Here is a 22,060-nt window from a genome sequence, read left to right on the forward strand (position 1 = left end):
GGCATGTGTTGGAGTGAACAGGCTAGACTGAATTCTCCAGATAAGCCTCCACAGCTCAAGTGGCAGAGCAGGGAATCAAACCCGGTTCCCCAGATTAGAGTGCACCTGCTCTTAACCACTACACCATTGCTTATGCATAGCAGCATAAGGTGCACTCTCTCTCAAGTACCCGGCATACTTGCAATTTTTCTTATACAAAACGAAGACACACTTTAAAATTCCACTAATATGCAGTTAGTGCAGTTTTACTAAGTTATTAATGATGTATTTCATGTTTAATCAGCAAAAACCTAGGTTTAATAGGAAAGTACTACATATATTTCAATTTTCCTCAAAATTTGTTTCACCTTCCCCTCCAGCCCCACCAGCCTCCCAAAAAATTTAAGAAAAAAAGGTTCTTTTCTGTGGCTTCAACATTTTTGAAGATTTTACAGAGCATTGATAAAATGCTGTTATATTTCCACCCTTTTTCTTCCAAGCTCCCAGGATGAGATGCAACCATGGGGAAATCACAAGAGCTGTTGTTTTTTTCTAAATGAACAGGATCAGTTTTGAGTGGTAACAGGAATCTTTATTAAAGGCGTTCTTCAGGCGTATGTTTAGTTGACATACGATGTACACGCGCACATTTATGTACAGTCTTGCACAACTCACAGAGCATCACCAAGCGCTTGAACCAATAAATTAAAAAAAGTCAAGGGTTGTTTTTTTTTAATTGTAAGAAAATGCCACTTCCCCAGAGCCACTTCAGATAGCAGTCTGGGGGATTTAAAACAAAAGCCAACAAAAACCAGAGCCAACCCCATTCCCACATGGCCCCAAGTGTGGAACAGAGAGGGCCCCTCAGTGTGCTTCTTCCCGGGAAGGGGAGGCCTCACACTCGTGCCTCGATGCACTCCAACGCCGAGACTATATCCTCTGGCCTGTGTGCCTCAACTTGGGCACACTGGCCAATGCGGGCACTTGGGCTCTCAGCACCTCTGGCATTGGGGGGAAGCAGGCAAGCAGCAGTCTGGGGACAGGGGGAATCACATTCATCTGAGGTAATGTCCGGCACATCATCCGATTGACTATCGGAGCTCTCCAAGTCACTGCGGATGCTTTCCGGCTGCGCTAGAGTGATGTCCCAGGTTCTGCTGGCAGCGCAGTCCTTTTGCACGCAGCTTTGATGGCTGCATAGCTGTTCCTGCTCCTCTACTTCTTCCTCCTCCTCGTTCTCTGCCATCTGGGTGTGAACATGCAGAGAGTCCTCTGTGCTGCTCCCGCTAACCAGTTGATAATGGCTTGGCTTGGTTTCTATGTCCACCTGGATCTCCATGTTGTTACACTCTCTGTGGGGGAAAGAGCGCAGTGTTAAATCAAGGTTACATTTGTTTCCAGAGCTGTCTTTTTATTCAAAAGTAGCCTCCCTATTCCAGCAGCTCTGGCAAATGAACAATGCCGCTATCACAACAATAAATCAGACTGTAAAATAATATAATGTATTCTGCGCACTTTCCCATTGTGTGCAAGGCAGAGTCAAGCAGGCAAAAAATAGCACATTGAATTCTTTCCTGTACATCACATTTTAACTCTTCCCCTTTAAAAGTCTCCCTGCACATGGAAAGTTACTGTGAACCCAGGTGAAATTCTTCTCCCCAACACACTAGCTTTTCATTGCAGGCACTGCTAAAGGCACTTTTCATTTTTTTAACACACGGAAAACAGAACATGAAATTTAGGAAGAGTAGCACCTTGTGTTTTGTGTACTTAATTTAACACAGATTTTCCCCAAAGACAGAGAGAGGAGTGCACTTGCATAATCAGATTCCAAAGATATTTGTAAACACAGTTTCAATTTAACCCCCTGAAGAATTCTAAATTAATTGTGGATCAGCTAGAAAATTCTTCCCCCAGCCTTCTTAAGAATGCATGTAGGAGCATGCATGTGTAGGAGCTCAAAATGCTATGGACTTTCAAATGAACAGTTATATCAAAGTTCATATCAGCATTGTCCTCCTTTACTCCAAAAATCATGCCCCCCCCCACACACACACATCAGTCTATCAAAACAGGTATTCTGGCATGTCTCCAAACCAAAGGAAGAGGAGTCCACTAGTTACAAACTAGCTTCTTGTATGTCCTCGCACAAATGAACTTGAAGTGGTTTCTGAGAAGATTCTCAGGTACTTTGGGTTCAAGTCAGCATCTTCAGTAGTGCCTAAAAAGGCAACAGATAGTGCAGTACTGTTGTCCCATGCACTCATTCATCCCTTCCCATTTGTAGACTCCAGCCTAGCCATCTTAATCTTGCAGCACAGTCAGCATTACGCTACAAAGAAATGAACAACAGAAGGGGTGCATCCTCCTTACTAGGTTACAGTTTCTGACCACCATTCTATCCAAACATTACTGAGAAACTGTCATCCAAAGGACCAAAGACAAACCACATGGAAAAAAGAAGGGGCAAGATGGGAGCTACGAATCTTTATAGCCTTTCTCATCATCATTCTGCTACCCACAGGAGGCCTTGAAATGACAGGTGCTGAAAGCTGAATTCCATAACAAAATTCTAAACACCATAAAAATAATGAGATTTACTCCTGCAAGTATTTTCAATCAACACCTGTGATGATTGTCAGAACTTGCACAGTTTTAGGCCACTCATATAGCCAATGGATCTTGAAAGCACACCATTATGCTTCTCACTCCCAGAACCATAACAAGTGACAGAAGAAGTACAGACACCTCCTCCTTTTCTGGGTAAGGAAAGAACTAGAACTCAGATGTTTAGTGCCTTACAAAAACAATTCACCACATCTAGGTTTATGGACAATTTCAAGTTTAAAATTAATAATAAAAATCAGTAGTTATACTGAAAGAGTCAAATTATCAGGGTCTCAGAAGGCCACACAAAATATTACAGCTAGAGCCACCCATTTCCACAGCTGTCAATTCATCAAACTGTCCAAGCTATAACCCCTTGACTTGCTTGTTTTGCTGCAACAAAAACAAAATGGGAAGGCTCCTTTTCCAAAGGATAATTAATGAAGGAATGAAGGTTATGGGCATTCTGCATTTCTGGGCCAACAAGACCAGAACTTCAAGTTAGGAGCTCTCTTCAGAGACAAACTGGGAGTCTGCAGACCATGGTAGGTGGATCAACATACCTGTCCTGGGGATTGTAAGAACTAATGATGGATCCTGCCATGGCACGCGTGCTGGCGTTGTCACTAATGGCTCCAAGGCTAACCGAGTCCTTAGGGAAGATCTCTTTCTGAACATCAGCCTGCACTTCCAGTCTGAGCAAAAGAAGAGAATTAACCCAGGGGGGCTCATTAGGTGGATACAAGTTTCCCCAGTCTGCCTTAAACCACGGCAGAAAACATTTTACCAGAGTCTTCTAAGCCATCAAGACAATGAGCTCCTCTAAAGGAGCCGGTAAGTTAATGGCCCAGTTTTAAGCAACAGGTTTTATATGGTCTTTGGCTTCATTTCACTGGAACACTTGGCTTGCCAGATTTTCTCCTGAACAGGATTGTCATGTCCATTCCCATGACTCATATAGTCACGCATACAATGATTCCAGTCACTGTATAGTTGGGGAGTGGTTGTCAAATTCAGGAGGGGGGGGCGGGGGGGGCTAATTATACTGCAGCCTGAATGAGGCTGGTTCAGAGAATGACAGCATGCTATATAAATTTAAGATTCAGATTCTCCCAGCACTGGACTGGACTGGAACTACAGGGCAAGTCAACAAAGTCCAAGACATTGAACTCACTATGACGATTTCTCCTCATTGGTGAGGATTTCACCTCCCACTTGTTCTACAGTCAGGGGCAAGCAAATTCTTGCACCATTTACCAGTTTAAGTAGGAGGCAGTTCCCCAATTCATGGCTTCCAACAGAAGAGAGGGGAGATCTTTTTTTTTTAAACATCCAGGGACTACTCAAGTTGATGTGGAGCAGCATGGAGTAAAAGAGAAAGGAGAGCACCTCCAGGAGAGCTGCCATTTGCTAAGGAACCCTTCTGGTTGTCAAGGTAATATTTTTGCTGAATTCCCGATAGTCCATGTCAAAACAAGACTGGGTGGGAAAGGATACCTTCTATTCCACCAATGAGAAGAAACCATCATGGCAAATATTTAGTTCTCCATCAGTGGAGGGGAGTATCCTTGTGAGGAACGTTTGAAAGTTGAGCTATCCCAGGTAGGAAGGTACAAGGGAGACTACTGGGGCACTTGCCCACCTACTGCTGATTCAGTGAAGGTGTTCATGTTTACAATGACTCACAAATGAAGATGCCCAGGTGATACTTCTCCCACAAAAATATTCTTCTAGGGAACCATTAAAATAAATATGGCAGAGATTGCCGTGCTTTTGATGGAACCTGGAACTCAATTGTGTGAATGAGGGAGATTAATACTTTAAACCATTTCCCCATGGCAGATTCTGATACACTCAAAGTTGAGGGACTGAACCAAGTTAAAATGACAGAGGTACAGAAGACTACAGTGGGAAAGAGGTAAACTTTCAAGGTCACACACAAGTCCAGGTTGTACATTCTTGGGCTCAGAGACAAACAGGGAGAAAAACTATCTCTTGCTTTCACTGGAAGGATAGATTTACTTTCAAAGTAAACATGGGGTCAAAGCCAACTAATTGCAGAGTTCTTGTGTAAGAACACCTTCCTGGTGAATAATATACTTAGTTTTAAAACTTCTTTTGGTGAAATAATGGCTATAAGAAAAGCCACTTACAGAGAAAAGATTCCAATAGGGATGTGTTTGAGCTGTTCAAAAAGGTTCTTTGTGTAGAACATGGTGTACTTTGTGAAGGCTCCATGTGGGGAGGTGGGGAGCAGTGGGAGGATTACTGGCAGAAACTCTCTTAAGGAAATGTTTAATGTAAGTTTGGGAGACAAGTTGTAGGTTTGTCTTTGCCAAGAATGTTGAGAATACAGTCATTTGCCTTCTCTTGGTAAAAGTGCAGATCCCAAACAAAGCTGCTCTGTAAATTCTAGTGTCACTCCATCTCCTGCTAAGGAGAAATCAAAGAAGTAGAGGAGCAGGAACAGCTATGCAGCCATCAAAGCTGCGTGCAAAAGGACTGCGCTGCCAGCAGAACCTGGGAACCTGCAGGCTTCCACAATACACCTTTTAAGACACCTGCTGATTATAGAGGTAGAAATTTTCTGCCCCATGTTTGGTGGGGAAACAGCAATGAACATGGCCTTTGACTTACGGAAGCTGCGCATTCTCAAAATGTATACGTTTAATGCCCATCTTAAATTTAAGGTGTGCCATCTGACTTCTATCGGGTGCCTTGAGTTAGGAGCAAAGGTTGGCAAACATATCTTCTGTTGACAATGAGACTGAATTAACCTTTGGAATGAATGTAGGCTCAGTTCACAGAACCGCCTTTTCCTTGTGAAATAACAGAGGTTAGGGCTAACTGATAGCGCCCCAAGCTCTGAAACCCTGTGAGCTGATGTCACTGCCACTAAGAATACCATCTTCATTCTCAAGAATTTCCATGGTATTTCCATGATGGGTTTGAACAGTGGTGCTGTGAGAGCATTTATGACTACATGTAGTTTCCACATTAGAAACCTGTGATTCCATGGTGAATCCTGATCTTTCGCCCCTTTAAGAAACTGCACTACATGATAGTGTTGTGACAGCCGCCATCCTTTCACATAGGGCATTGCCGTGGCTATGGCCGCAACCTGTCTCCTCAGGGACACGGAGCAGTCCTGAACTGATGCCATCTTGAAGGAATTGTGGCTGAGAGTGGAATACCATGGACGCCAGGGCTAATGTGGAGCTATCAAGATTATTGCTGCCCTCTGCTGGTAGATCTTGCGGATAAGTTTTGGGATGATCGGAATTGGTGGGAACCCATACAACAGACCTGGGCGCCAGTCTGATGATAGGGCATCTGCTCCCTCTGCTACCGGGTGAAGAATCTCTTGACTTGATTGTTGTGCAGGGCAGCAAACAGGTCCACAGCAAGATGGCCCAAGGTCATGGAGACAAGAGAGAAAACCTTGTTCAATTGCCATTCCACGTGCTGTACAGTCTAACAACATAGCCAGTCTGCCTGGATGTTGGTTACTCCCCAAATGTGTTCCACTGATAAGAGATAGGAGATTGTTCTTGGCCCAGGACTACAGCAAATGAGCTTCCCTGGGGAGTGCTGGAGACTTTGAGCCCCCCTGTTTGTTTATATATGCCTTGGCCCCAATGCTATCAGTGCTTTCAAGGACATGGGTGTTCTGAAGTCTGTCTCAGAAGTCTATCAGAGCCAGTCGAATGGAACTAAGCTCCAGCTTGACGGGCAGTGCAGCTTTGGTTATTCAGAACGGCTCCACAGCCCGAGAGGCTGGCATCTGTCACCACCTGTTGAGTGGAGAGAACAAGGTAGCACTTCCCCTGAATTATGTTGGACATCTTGGTCCACCTCAGTAGGCTTGTCTTGACTTCCCTCAGATCATTGATGTAGATGCTCATCTTCCTGGAGATCTGCCACTGATAGGGCGAAAAAGCTGCTGGAGTTTTCTTGCATGGAAACAACTCCACTGGACTATGTCCATGCAGGAGATGAGAAGTCCCATCAGGCTGAACAGTGTCATAATGGTGAATGAGATGCTGCAAATAACAGATGTGGCCAGTTCCCTGATTTTTTTGGCCTTCTTCTGGATGACGAATAGACAGTGGGACTTGGTGTAGATATCCGCTCCCAGGTGTTCTATTCACTGAGTGAGCAATAGCAAACTCTCTTCGTTGTTCCTTGCTCCTGGAGACACCTTAGTATTTTATGAAAATCCAGTTCGTCTTGAGCACAGGACAGAGACTTCACCAAGAGGTAAGGATGAATGTGTATATTCTATTCCCTCAGGCCCACAATGAGGGTGATCAGCATCTTGGTGAAGACCCTCAGGGTCAAGGACACCCCAAAGGGCAGCGTCCTGAATTGAAAATGTGCACCCTCCACAGAACCTCAAAAAATATCTGGTGACCTGGGAAGATTGGGATGTAGAGATAGGCTTATTTTAGGTCGACAGATGCCAGGGACTCCTCTGGCTGCAGAGTTCAGCAATTGAGCAGAGGGTTCTCCATATGGGGACACTGAAGAAGATGGAGTACAGTGCTCTCCCCCACTCCTCCAGGGGAACAGGCTCGATGGTTAGGATTTCTAGTAAATGTTGAACAGCTTGGGAGTTGTGCTCCCTCTTTTGAAGGTTCTTGGAAGAGAGACGAGAAGTAGTCAGTCAATTGTGTAGCTGGTTGAGGCGACCTCTATTGCCTGCTGGTCTGCTGGAGAATGAGTCTTTACCGAGATCCCATTTAGTCTGCTGCAGCCAGGCCATGAAGTAGCTGCAGAGAGTGTGGCTGTTTATTTCAAAGTTTTCCTCAGTATTCAGCTAATTTCTGCCTCTAGCTGGCTAAGACTAGGATATAAAGGAGAAAAGACCCACTAGGACCCAAAGAAAAAGAGCTGATGGAACAGTTAAAGGTCAGACTAGGGAGCTGCCTCCAACTGAAATTAGAAAAGGATGCAAGAGTTTGTGCAGCCCTGCCTGCAGACCAAATGGGAGGTGTAACCCTCAAGGACTCCCTCTGCCACAACTAAAAAAAGCCAAAATTATCCTATCTGGTTACAGCTTACGCAGCTTAACTTTAATACCTCCACAGAGCCAGAACAGAGGGTACTGCAGCATGACAATCACCTTGAGGATTGTGCAAAAGAAGTCAAGGCAGCGCACTATTTGCGACAGAATCACAAATCCCATGATAACGTGTGAATACACACTTAGTGTTTGGAGTTGAACTTACTTACCGGCTGTATTTCCCTTTCCCGCCCAATAGTACTCCGCCGCTCAAGGTGCCTCCTGAGAGAGCGGCAAAGCTGGCTGTCTCACTGTAGTTGCCCTGCATGACACTGAGGCCATCGGTAGGGCTTCCACTGGTGCTCAGCACACTAGTAAGGCCTTCAATGCTGCTCTCCCCAATGCTGGGATTCTTCAGAGCTCTCCAAGCATCTGCCACTAGACCAGGGAAAACAAATGTGACAAAAAGTGACCAAGATCATCTTACCCAATAGCTTGAAGTGCACACTCAAGAACATGCCACTGAAACGGCTAATTTAGAGTCTCTCTTCAAGCGGGGGGGGGGGGGGGCACAGGAGAAGGACACCACCTACAGATGCAACTAGAAATAGAGGGAAGGTCCTTCTCTCTGTCCAGGTTGTATTCTATTTCTTTCAAAGAATGACTTGACTATATTTAAGCATTTAAGACTTCACTTTATGGAACGGTTGGGTGGTTTCAAAATAATATTTTAAAGATCTGAGCAGATAACAGAAATATCATAGTTATTTATCCTTCCCAAGTTTGCCATGAAGGACTGGAATCAAAGCATGGCCCCACTTATTTTTTTACCTGTAATTGGCCCATCATCTTCATCAAATTCTATTTTGACTCCCTTCCCGTTGGCTGTGCTAACTCCACAGCCGCCGCCACGGCACAATGAAATTGGCACAACTCCATAAACATAGGCCAGCATAATAGGGACTCCAATACCTGGGAAAACAGGATAACTTTATTACTATGAATCCAATGAAGAAAGCTGCTTCAAAATACAGCATGCGCAGGCCACACTATAACATTTTTATCCAAGAACTATATTATCAATCCTTTGTGGAAGACATTCAACCCTTAGATCATGGCGAACGGGCACAGGACAAGTTTATGTTGCAAAGCATCACACACATTAAGAAATAAGAGTTAGTTAGGTACAGCATATAATGGGCTCAGCTTAAGATATTAACAAGAAAGACTGATTGTGAAGCTACACTGTATTTTTTCATGTGTGCAAACAGATTCTGCATCTGAAGACAGCCTTCTAAGAAAGTATTTTTATAGCTCTAGTCAGAAAGTTGATATTCCTGACTTTTTCCTCAAATGCAGGAATCTGTTCTACTTACAGATTTCTCAAAAGCAGGATAACCACATTTCTTCCTTTTTCTCTTTTGGCCACAGGAAAAAAGACTAGAAATAAGCTGAAGACGCCTGCAGTTTCCCAGGGTGAGTTGTATGACTGCACTCAAAGGAACCACATATAGGTAAGCAACCTGTCTTTACTGTTTGTTTTCTGTGCAATCTCACAATTGGGAGACAAGTCAGCCTAATGTTCCTGGACACTCTGGAGAGATTCTCTAAATGTGAAACCAGGATGAATGATCAATGCAGAAGCAGCAGGTGTTACCAACAGTAATAAAAACATGAGCCAGAAATAAGCCATGGAGAGTTAGTCACTCAACATTAGGCTGGGGTAGAATACAGAAGAGATGATAATTTTATACCATGGCTAAAGTGAAAACAGGAAACAATCGCCAGTAAAAAAGAACTGTCTGTGAAAGAGTTCATAAAGCAAAACTGTTTATTTGCCCTAAGGCCAGATACAAAGGCAGTGAACACTGTGGTGGAGGAGGAACTATCATAAGATCATCTTTCAATGGAAGGACCCTGAAATTCCCCTGTGATAGTTTTAACAGAGTGGGAAACCAAAATCTCTTCAACCAATAGGGAGCTATGAGAATCCTTGCTGACTGATCCAAGCTCATTTTCACTATGATCTTGTGGAGCAGAGGGAAGGCATAGTAGAGGCAATGAGACCAATGCAGTTGGGAAGGCACCCCGCAATGACTCTTTGTTCATCCCTATCCTGGAACAAAACAGAGGAAGCTTTGCTTTGCCACTGGTGGCAAACAAGCCAAAAGAGGGAACTCCATTTTCCCAATGACTTGAAAAAGATGCAAGAGTGTACCTGATCGCCCTGACTTCTAAAATATTTATGTCCATCTTAGAGTGCAACCAACGCTCCCAAACTTCCAATGAATTTCAGTAAGTCCCTTAGCTGTTAAAGAGGTCTCCAGGGAAATGGTGAGATCATAAGGGGAAGTACCCAGGTTGATACCCTTAAGTAAATTGTCTTGAGAATGCCACCATTGAAGAGATCTGAGTACTTCTCTGGATATTGAAAGTTTTTGACCTTGGGGGTCTACATTAGGTCTGAACCTTCTAAGGAACCAATTCTGCAAACATTGGATGTTCAGTCTTACATAGGGGACTACTGAGGTAGTTAAAGTCATCAACCCAGGGAGTCTCTGGATGCAAATGGCCTTTTGAAATATGTTATTGGTAAAATACTGATCAAGGACTAAATGGCCTTGAATCTTGGAAGTGGTAACTAAGCCTGGAGGGAAACCTCACTAAAACTGTCCCAATTAATTTTTTCAAGGGTGTATAGGACTTTTCCATATTGATTACCAAACCCAAATTTGTTAGCATTTGGAAAACCAAATCTCATCAAGGCAGAAAGGACATTTAATATACTCATTCTGAGCCATCTTTGTTCCACACTTTGTATATTTCTTAAATAACGCTGAACTGATGAAGAGAAAAATCTGAGGTAAATGAAATACTCTCATGAAGAAGGTCCATTCTCCACAATGGCAAAGAGAGAACTGAGGGAGGAGCGCTCTGCCTCTGTCACATGACAGTTTGGGCAGAAAACAACACCACTCTCACATCAAGGTGAAGGGGAGAGCACTCCAAGTGCTCTGTGGCTTCTGGAAGCTTTCTAGTCAGTTCTCCACAGCTAGCCTGGGCCTGAACTGTCCCATGTGGGTCTGCGCTGAAGATACGACAAAAAGCCAATTTTGAGTGAAAGGACTCCCTGATTTCAAATGGCCAAAGGGTGCTCCCATGAACTGGGCAAGAATGCAATGGCAGAAAAGAATCTGTGCTGGTGTACAAACCTTAACACCAGGATTTAGAGTATCAGGATTCTTCCAGAAATAACTTGTTCAGATTTGACACATACAGAGCTCATCTACAGCAAAATGATCCATTTTATTAAAGCTATGATGCTATTAAGGTGTAGCTTATTCTGTCAGATGCTATTTTATGTAACTGCAGAACAGAATTTTCAGACCCTGCTGTGCCGTTTTCTATCTCATTGTTGGTTGGAGTCCAATTGGAGGAGATTGGTTTCTCCCCTAATTCATCTCTCATATCCAAGAAGGATCCAGAATTGCCCCTTAAAATAGACTCAAATGATTGAAGAGCATTCTTCAAAGAGAGGCCAGTAGCAGTTGTAGTGGTAGATGTGAGGTCAGACTAGATTTAAGGATGTAATAATAGGTATGTGAACAAAGATGAGGATGTCATAGTAAGAACTGACACAAGAACTAAGAGGATTAGAGAGACTGGTACCAATGCAAGGAAGAAAGTAGTTTGAGCAAGACACAGTTACTGCAGCTGAAGAAACTGATATAGTGGCAGGCAAAACTAAACAACCTGCCACTGGACACATTAGAACACAGGTAGTAAAAGCATGGATTCAGCAAAAGGCAGTGGAACCAGCAAAGGTGAATGACAAAGTGGCCAGACCGAAGGCAAACTGAATGATTGGGGGCAAATCAAATGAGGAAACTGGGATCACAGAACTGGGATGATGTATGCCATATGTACAGTTGGACCATGAATGAGTGGCATCAGTTTCCCCTACCAAGACCCCAAACCTGGACAACAGAAACAGGATGAGCCCTACACAGACAAGGCACAGAAGCATAGATTCGGGTTGAGTTTGGACTGCAGCAGACTGCCTACAACAGGGGTAGGGAACCTGCGGCTCTCCAGATGTTCAGGAACTACAATTCCCATCAGCCTCTGTCAGCATGGCCAATTGGCCATGCTGGTAGGGGCTGATGGGAATTGTAGTTCCTGAACATCTGGAGAGCCGCAGGTTCCCTACCCCTGGCCTACAACCTGCACAGTGGAACCGACCAACAGAACGAAGACCTGAAGGGCTTCAGAAGTAGAAACTAAAAGTTAGAGCCAGGTAAGTGCAGCAACAGACCCCAAAGGTTTATTTACTGATGCCTGTTCAATATCATGTTTCCTTTGCAGCTCTGAGGGCTATGGATACAATGGAATTAAAGAGCTTCACAATCTTCAGACTGCTCCATGGGGTATTTAATGGCCAACTTTGATTCCACGACCAGAGCAGTACTGCAGAAGCCACCCCAGCATTGCAGCTAGAAGACAATGTGGTAAAGCAAAGGTTGCCTTTAGGGTCTCAGTGAAGCCTGGACATGGCCTTCTACTGAAACAACAGGGAAGGCTGAGTCGAAGGCCTGTTTCCAAATTGAGATACACAGCTTGGATGAACAGCCGCAAGAAGCCTATCTGTGCTCTTTCCCCTAAGCAAATAAGGCAGCAATTATGTCTTTCTAATATAGAAACTATACCCTCACAACAAATACATTTATAAAATCTAACTCAGTGCACTGACAGAAAGAGAGTGAAGTAGTAGGAAGTCTAGCTCCATTAGAAACTAATCATATAGAAAAGTAAAAGCACTGCAATGACAAATTTTAACTGAACAGACAGAAGTCCAACAATTACAAAGGAGATTGCACAAACTCAGCAAAAACAGACTTGAAGAAAAACCCTCAGTGATTCTGCTTTTGTGGTAGGTCAGTTGAGGTCTGTGCAGGAAGATATCTGCCCCACAGATGCTCTCTTCAGGAACAAAACTGAACCGTGGGACAGCACAGAAAACTATTGAGAACTATTTCATGTAAAATATCAGAATAATTCAATTCCAATTCATGTCAACATCACAAGAGCTTGGGGGAGGGGTTGAAGCATTTTTAACCATTGTCAGACTAAAATGGTAACCAAAATATACAGACCAAATCAGCTTACCCACACTGACAGCAGCAATGACAGGAGATGCAATGACAGACAAGGTTACACCCCCTGTGATAGCCAGGTTCCTCTTGTGCTGGGAGGTTTTCTTTCCCTCATACCTGCTGTGAATCTACCATATGAAACACAAAGCACAATTTAACCAGGAAACAAATGCACCTTTGAATAGCTCACAGCATATATGACTTCTCCAGGAAGGGAACAAAAGGCTGGAGTGTCATGACAACTCACAGCCACATAGCCCATAGATGCTCAACGTAGCAGAAATCAGGGGTGATCAGCAAGTACTGGATATCCATAGCAAATGGTGCAAAACCAAATGGAGCTGTTCCTCTATCAGCAAATGCTATGTTTGCAATGCTACAAGGCACACAGGACCTGTTTAAAGTGGACCCATCACCAATCTCTGCTGATTAGCCAATGTAAATAGATGACTCCTTTTCATTCACGGGGGCGGGGGGGGGGGGGGAATTAACAGGTCCTCAAAAAGGACATTTCAGCATTGTAACCTGCCACAGCCCAAGTAGCTCTTATGCTTACCTTTCTCCCAACATAAACGGGGATGCCAATGACCATGGCTGGAATGGCAATGCCAGCAATAAGAGAAATACCCACTGGGGCACCAATCAACGTTCCCAGCTGCCAAAGAATCTTCTTTTTACGACTCCACGGCTTCTTGCCCCAGAATGTACAGCCAGAAGGACTACAAGAGAATTTATATTAAGCCCTTAGAAGGATGCAACAATTCAAGAAGATGGAAAGGGAGATGTGTGCCTACAAAGTTTTGATTAAAAAACCCTTTTCATCAGCCACTAAGGGTTTAATTTTGTACAAACTGAATAGCTAGTGAAAGACACTCCACATGCCCATTTTGTTTCCTCTCAAGACTCAATCTCCAAACAGGACAGTGTGGGGGAGAGAGCTCACCATTCTTGCTGTTACACTGCACCCACAACACAAAGGTGAAACACATTTGGAGTGGTGTGGGTTCAAGGCCATAAGCAAACAAGAATGCACACAGCTCTAGTAAGGCAGGGCAGGCTGACAGCATTTAGTTCTCCTACTTACCTGAGGTAATGCAAGTCTGAAATCTCCTTCATGCAGAGCCAACAGAATTCACAGCCACATACTGCACAGGTCATGTGATTACAGCTGCCATCATTCATCTTGATGATATAAGCACTGCACCGTGGGCATGGCTTGATATCATCTGCTGTAGAAAGGAAAGGAAGCCTGTCAATCTTTTATGGATTTAAAATGAAAGCCAATGGTGAATTGCCAGCCTTATTCCTTGAAACCATCTCCAAGTGAACTGAAAAACTGCTTCAAACAGGTCAAGACCCCATTTGTTTCAACACAACTTGCTCTGTTTATCATCTTCGTTTCAATCACTAAAAATGCAGAATACCCTAAGCCTTATAATAGTGCATATTCAGCTATTTTCACACATTTTAAACACTATGAACAAGCCTGCACTGCCAGACTGCCCTTTTTTAGTAGATAAATCTAAAAATGAAGTTTCATTTGGATTTCCCAAGTTCTTGTTATTTCTTGAGGAACATAAGCTTTGCAATTCACTTGAAACAACCATCTGTCACTTTTAAAAGGCATTTTTATCTGTACTCTTTGAAGGAGCAGGCTCTGTGGACACAATCGATTTAAATACACATGATGATATATTAATGTCTGTTAGGAAGGAAATATTCAGGTAACTATACCAGTTTATGACCACAATTACTAATATACTTGGCATCTCATTCATGAATCATATTTCTTGTTTGCCAAGACTGATTTGCTACCCCAGACTATTAATACCAGCTACAATGGAACATTGAGGTCTACAGGATAAAGATGAGACTGCAGTCCTGTTTTGTGCACAGGAAGTGATAGGAGGTTGCTTCCACTGGAGAAAATAGTACCAAATCTAAATAAGCATTAAAGAGTCACTCACAGCTTTTCTTAAAAATATCCTTTGGCACTATTAAACTTGGAATTTCTGTTTGAGAGCATTTTTATTGCCATAAACAAGCACTGGCTAAAACTTGCCTCTTTTCACCTGGAGACACTCCACTCCATGTAAAAAATGGACGATGGAGTAGCAGCAGGAGAAATAGAGGTGAAAATGGCCAACAAGGCAGAAGCAGGAGTAAACCTGTTACTGTTTTAAACATGGACGTGTTGTTATTTCTAAAATGTATTTATGCACCACCTTCTCCCCGGTGAGGAACTAAAGTGGCTCATATCATTCTCCTCTCCTCCAGTGTAGCCTCCCAACAACCATGTGAGTTAGGCTACAGAGTGTAACATTGCCTGTGAACACACTGGATCCACTGAAACCACTGTATGAAGTTTTCCTGTACTATGTTCCTGTGAGAGGGAATGTCACCTATTGTCTCCACTCCTCCAGTGTAGCCTCCCAACAACGATGTGAGTTAGGCTAAGGTGACAGAGTGTAACTGGCGCAAGATCACACAGCCTAAATATTTGCAAGTGTACAGCCAAATGCATTCACGCAAGCCTTTCTACGTTTACCGGTTCCAAACAAAATAAGAATCACAGGTGCTCGGAAAGCTGGTCTACCCCAATTAGGAAGCACTGGGTAGACCTGCCCAACGAGGGTAGGTCCATTCAATGCTTCTTAATGGGAAGTAGATCAGCCCTCCAAGCACCTGCCCTTCTCTTACATCAACTCTGGAAAGCTTTGTGGGTGTCTCCTTTAAAAAAGAGAGATGTGCACAGTATCACATGGATCAACAAACAATGACCATTGGGAGAGCTGAAAGAAGAGGAAACTCCTGCAAACATAAGGAAAATGGCGGCTGCGGCAGCACAAAGCCTCCTGAAACTTGCAGAAAATGGCGGGCACTATAAAATATATTATAGTGCTCTAAGGTGGGGGAGGGGTGGAAACTGAATGAGGGAAACCCTAGGACTACAGCAGAACATTCAGCTAAGAAGAAGTTCCAGGAAGAAGCCAGGAAGCAGCAGCAGATTGATCTTTATTCTGAACAAAGAACAGGAGACTGGGTAGATAAAGATCTTTATAGAACATGATCTTTACAGCACTGAGTAGATAAAGATCTTTATAGTCCATGTTGTACCAACATGCAAGGTACAATGTGTTGTTTCTAAAAACTTCAACCACCCTTTTCAAACAAGGTTTGAAACAGTACAGTCTCCTAGTCTAGAAAAATGACATGTTAATTGCCTACCATTTGTATAAGTATCCCTGATATTGTATTTGTATCCTGAATGGAGACAGAGCTGTTTAAGAAAGTGTTATAAACAGTAAGAGGTTAGTAACTTCTAGGGCCTAGGCTGTATTAGTCCAAACACAGACAAGCAACTAAACTTGAGTCCAAACAGGTAACACTTTTTCAAATAGGTAGAGTCAACAGGGCTAGAGAACCTCCAAACAGTACACACACACACACCCCTCCAAAGTCTGGGGAAAAATTGAGGAGAGTAAGTAACATAAAAGAGATCAAGGTCTGTTTATGGTAACTTGAAGAAAGCTTCCAATAACTTTTATAGATAGCTGGCCAGACCAGCTATTAGAGTTAAATTACTCAACAGAAAAGATACACCATCTTGCACACAACAAGACACTTGACTATGCCAAGATATGAGGCCCCACTACAATCTCAGCAAATGCTGAGAATCTTGTCCCAAACAGGTGAATCTTGTCCCAAACACTGATAATGCATTTGAACCTGGAAGTAGCATTGCATTTGTGCATTGCCGTTTTATTATCTTTTGGGGTTTATGTGACTATGGGACAGAGGCATATCTACAGAAAATGGAGCCTGAGGCAAGCTCTCAAATTGCACGCACCCCCTCCCCCCACATCTATCTTTTACATAACCACCATAACATCAGTTGCACCTTCCTTGCACCTTACAAATTAAATGCATCATAACAACACATGTCTTGGTAATGCCCTAATATGTATTGAAGCCATTAATAAAAGGACCCGTCTCCTTCAAAGCTCATTTAAAAAACATATTACAACATTACAATAGTTTTCCAATTAAAAAGCACAATCTGGCAAACTACCAAGTGTAAAATAAAAAATGAAGCCTTTCACCAAAAAGACCTGATAATTTGTAATTGATTAATGAACATGGAAATAACATATTGTCCTCTCTTTAAGGGCAGGTGTACAACCACCTATTTGAAGGCAGGGGCAACCATCCACTCTCCCAAGGAGGTCTTAACTGTTGCCAGGGTCCAGTCAGCCACATCTTCCCCCCTGCCCAGCATATTCAAGCAACCAGGAGGAGGACTTCAAATTGGTACAGTTGCAAGAGATGTTATCTGCAAAGTGCTGAACAAATTGGTCACAGCAGGCCACCAATAGATTGCCAGCTCCAGCATAAGAAATTCATGGAGATTTGGAAGTGAAATCTACAGTGTGTGGAGTTTGGAAGAGGGGATCAAGCTCAGTAGGGATGTATTACAACACCCATTTTCACCAGGGAACCTCATCTCTGCACTCTAGAAATAAGTTGTAATTCTGGGAGATAAAGGAGCACCCCACAGCCAAGGTTGGTAACTTTACAGTCCACTTCCTCCAACAGACAAGATCTCAGTAAGTCCCTGACCACCCAGAAGAGGTAGGAACCTTGTCAATGGGGAGAAAGCGGGGCTAGGTAAAAACATGGGAAGGGGGTAGGGAGGAAAGGCAAGAATGTTGTCAATGGGGAGAAAGGGAGGGGCTGGGAAAGGTAAAAACCTTGTGGAAGGGGGGAAAGAAGGGGGCTGGGGAGAAAGATAGAAAAGTGGGAAGAAAGGGAGGGGCTGGAGAAAAAAGTAAAAACCTTGTGGAAGGGGGGAAGGAAGAAGCCTGATGAGAAAGGTAGGAACCTTGTCATTGGGGAGAAAGGGAGGGGCTGGAGGGAAAGGAAAAAACCTTGTGGATGGGGGAAAGGAAGGAGGCAGGGGAGAAAGATAGGAACACTGTCATTGGGACAGGGGACGTGGGGAGGAAGAGGTTGAGAAGGGAAAGGAAGGGAATGTTGTGGCCTGGCATGGAGGGAAAGGAAGGGAATTCACAGGGCTGCGAGGCTTCCAGGTGGAGCCTCGACCTTGGCACGCCCCAACGCTCAGCAAGGGGGGGGGGGAGAAGGAGGGAGGGAGGAGAGAAAGGAAACTGGGAATGCCTGAGGTTGAGACTACCAGGTTGAGCCTTGACCTGGCAGCCTTGGTGCATGACAATGTCCTTACTCGGGGGAAGAGAGGGAAAGGAAGTGACCGCATGGAACAGAAGACGAGCCGCAGAAGTGGCAGGTGCCAGCTGGAGAAAAGAATGAAACTTCCAGACTCACCTGCCCACCTTTCTTGCTCGATCGCTGGCCTGCTGCCCATTCTCTCACTGGCAGCACTTTCCCTTCCTGGTCTCTGTGTGTGGGGGAGCGGGCGGGGGAGAGGAGCCTGGGGGCTGTGGCTCACCCATTTGCCTTTTTCGCTCAATCACAAACCTAACCAGCCCCTGCTTGTCTTTCCTGGTCTGGAGGGCAGGTGGCCAAATGCGCTCCCCACTTGACCAAAGGGAATGGCACCTGGGGCATTAGAGCCCCCCCCCTCCCGGCCCCAGTTCTCAATGTATGTAATGGGAAGCAACAAGGCAAGGGAATTTGACAGGCTAGTGTTTCTGGCCATTCTCCCAACCAACAAAACCTAGTTACATTCGTATGTTTACAAATCCTGAATCACTGTGCTGAATACCAGATCAATCCATGCAAAAATAGCCCCAATCCAGGATTTGATCCAGAATGAGGGCACCAGCCTGGCCTGCATCACAGAACTTAGCTGGATAAGATGAGGGCAAGCTTCTCTGTTATGGTTCTAGGTACAGCAACAACTGGTCAGAAAGACAAGTTACTGTCATCTTTCAGAATACCGTCTTCCTCTCCAGCTGCTCTGCTCAGCAGAAATCTAATTTCAAGAATTTGTGCCTGCTGGCAGACAAATAGGATAGGTTAGAGACTGTTAGTTACTGGCCACTCTGCTGCATAAGAGATCTCTCAACTATGTTTGCAAAAGAGTCTCAAATATGCCATTATAAACTCCCAAGACCAATACCCATTCTGAGGCTACCTCAACTAGCAACCACAAGGTGAAACCAGAAATAATAGCCTCCACACACATACATGACCACATTCTAGACTTGATCTGTAAGGTGTTCTGAAAGAATGTGGAGAAGTTAACACCATCCCTGTCATGGGCAGATCACTATTTGGTGTGATTTAGACTAATGGCTATTCTTAATCTCTGCAGGAATAGGGTCCACTCTAAATTTGGTTTCCTCAGACTGGGATGGCTTCAGAGGGCTTTGGAGAGTTTTCATTAGGCATGACTGACAGTTTTGTCAATGCTCTGGGGTATGGAGAATGACCAGGCAGTGGGCACAATAATTTATAGACATTCTTTCCCACTGAACAGAGGCTGCACGGGCTGCTTAATTTAGCAGGAAACTAGGTACAATGAAGCAGCTGGAAGTGGCTAGAATGTAAGATAAGGAAAACCCAGGTTGAATCTAAATCTGCATTTTCTGGATATTCTGGTAGCACTTTTCCCTTCTGGTAGCTCTTTTTCCTTCTCTTGGGCTTTCAGTTGTTGTGTGTTTATTTCTTACTGGGAATGATTCCTGTTCCCTCGTCAAGCACAACAGTTCTTATTGATTCATCACCTTTTCTTTTTTATTACTGTTTTTATACCAATGCTTGAACACCCTGTAAACTTCCGCAAACATCCATTGGGGGAGAAAGGTAGTATGTAATACTAAAAATAAATGTGTACCTGGTCCAGATTCTTGTCCATAACTGAGGCCTGAAGTGTGCTTTGTCCGTACTCGCAGTGTCTGTGCCCTTTGTTGACGGGCCATATCGCACGTTTGGTTTGGGTGCCATATCTGTTTGCAATGATAGCAGAACTCAGTCAGGCAGCCTTCTCTCTCACATGTCAGTTTGGGGCAGCTGGCACATCCATAGGCAATAACGGCATAACTGAGGGGGAAAAACAGCTGTTTACAGACCTGTTCAGAACTGAGACACAATACTGGACAGTGAAGTATATCTATGTAGCTCACCATTTTGTCCACTAGCTGCTTAATTTAACAGCAACACAACCTGGTCTAATTGCCTCACACTCAGATCTCTAAACACAAGTAAATTCTTTGGTGCAGTACACATCCACAACCTGATCTGAGTAATAATTAATATTTAACTAAAACAAAGGAGTGACTAGCTTGTTAAATGTTCTGAGCACAGGAGGTCAGTCATGATCTCATTAGACATCCTGTCTCCATTAATGTTTTAAGACAGTTTGTACTTGGAAGACAGCAATGCTCCTTCATCACAACTGGTAGAGTAAACTAATTTTCCTAGAACTGTACATGGAAAATAAGTACACAAGGAATCACTTAATAACTAGATACTGGAGGCCTAGTCACATAAATAGAGGTAACTGAAATCAGCTGTAGAATTAATATAAATTGAATAGCCTTTTTTCCTTTTGAAAATCCTTAAAACCTAGAAGCGAATAGCAATTTAAACCGATAAATAAAATTAAGTATGTTTTGTAGTAAGCCTAAGCATGCATCTTTGTGGGTCTATATAGGTCTAGAGCAGGGGTAGGGAACCTGCGGCTCTCCAGATGTTCAGGAACTACAATTCCCATCAGCCTCTGTCAGAGATGACCTGTGTGCTCTTTTAAGGACACTTTATTATGTTCTAGCACATAAAGAGAGAGAAACTGGAAATATTCCTGAACTTTTCCTTAGATTATCAAAGTACAAGTATGGCACCACAAAAAGGTTTCCTTGTATATCCGTATCTTGTTTTTCAAGGAAGGTCATCAAACTAGTTTACAACATTGTGAAACTAGGCATTAAAATCACCACTCCTCCTTTCCAACATCTTAGTACTTGATGTGAGGAATGATTTTGTCGTGCATCGACCGCCAGCATCTTAAGCCCAATTAAAGAAAACCTACACCATTACATTTCCAGACAAAATATTATCCCCAAACATCTAGGCCATTTACTGCATCTCATGTGCAAAAACCGTGGCTGAGCTAGATGTGATCAGCCTACTGAAGAGACGTCTGGCTGTGCTACCTGCTCATTGCCTACATCCTCCTTCAAGCAAACTAAATAGAAGGAAAGCAAAGTCTAAATACTTCTCACCTACTACTGATGATTATTACGTTTCTTAAAACTGAGTGTCTGTAACTAATGTTTAATGTTATGGGAACTAAAGGCTAACCTTTCATGCACTTCCTAGTATTTATATTTATCTGTTTCAAAATGTTTTTGTCTCATATCAGAGAACACTGAAGGTATGTAAAATACATCCCATAGCAGTGTAGTCATCTGAACTAATATACACCTAAGAATGACTATTCCAAAAATCACATCTAAAATAGCATTGCTAAAAACAGCTAAATACACTAAACACAAGAGAAGTCTTATAGTACCTTAAAATTAACAAATGTATTATAAGTTTTCAAGAAACAATAGGTTATTATTACTGGGCTGTATGGCTGGGTTCTAGTAGCATTTTCTCCTGATGTTTCGCCTGCATCTGTGGCTGGCATCTTCAGAGAACATGGCCATACAGCTTGGAAACCACACAACCCCCCAGTGATTCCAGCAGTGAAAGCCTTCAACAATACAATAGGCTATTATTTTGTTGATTTAACCTCACTATTTAAAATTCCCCATGAATCTACTCAGGTTCTGGCATATGTATCTGCCACCTGAGGATTCCCTTCATGTACCTGTCAAGGTGTGCTCTCTCCCACAAAAGGTTATGGCTTAAGATTTTTTGTTTTTGCTTCAAGAGACTACCTCTCCAGAACCAGGTACAATAAGAGACATATTGTCTTACTCTGTGGGATCAAGACCTACTTATACAAGAAAACCAGATTTTAGTTATTGCTAGTCTTTCCTTATACAATAGCTTAGCTTATTTTCTAAACCTTTACATATATGCCTAGCTAAGCTTTACTGTCTTTTCTACACTAAGGTTACCTACAATATGTCTTTTATACCAAAACACCATTAAAGCTGAGCAAGCATGGTATAGCCCCAAACAGCTTGCTGCCTCATCTTAACATATATTACTTTTCTGTTTTTGTCATGATCCATCAACCAGTTAAGCGTAACATTTGCACACACAAAAACCAGAAAACTTGCCACTGATTTTTTTAAACATGGTTGGGGAGAAGAGATATGTTGAGACTAGAGCACAGCTACTTTGAGAAGCAAAGCAGGTTCCTTTAACAAGTATCCCAGTT

The 22,060-nt window shown here is 43.3% G+C and overlaps 1 protein-coding gene across 2 annotated transcripts in view; it reads right to left on the bottom strand.

Moving 5' to 3' along the window:
• Window positions 1–549: 549 nt before the first annotated feature.
• RNF19B (ring finger protein 19B) overlaps window positions 550–22,060 on the bottom strand; it is a 28,597-nt gene continuing 7,086 nt past the window's right edge. Inside the window, exons 2-9 of one of the 2 annotated variants that reach the window (XM_048500483.1) lie at window positions 19,562–19,767; window positions 13,829–13,970; window positions 13,301–13,463; window positions 12,758–12,872; window positions 8,423–8,563; window positions 7,822–8,029; window positions 3,150–3,281; window positions 550–1,331 (exon numbers count right to left, since the gene is read on the bottom strand). In XM_048500483.1, the coding sequence (XP_048356440.1) occupies window positions 875–1,331; window positions 3,150–3,281; window positions 7,822–8,029; window positions 8,423–8,563; window positions 12,758–12,872; window positions 13,301–13,463; window positions 13,829–13,970; window positions 19,562–19,767 (1,564 nt within the window). In that variant the 3' untranslated portion in view covers window positions 550–874. Of the gene's footprint in view, window positions 1,332–3,149; window positions 3,282–7,821; window positions 8,030–8,422; window positions 8,564–12,757; window positions 12,873–13,300; window positions 13,464–13,828; window positions 13,974–19,561; window positions 19,768–22,060 lie in introns of both variants that reach the window. The other variant, XM_048500482.1, reaches the window with a different exon arrangement.

This window comes from Sphaerodactylus townsendi, linkage group LG06, assembly GCF_021028975.2.
Source record: "Sphaerodactylus townsendi isolate TG3544 linkage group LG06, MPM_Stown_v2.3, whole genome shotgun sequence".
Taxonomy (NCBI): Eukaryota; Metazoa; Chordata; class Lepidosauria; order Squamata; family Sphaerodactylidae; genus Sphaerodactylus; species Sphaerodactylus townsendi.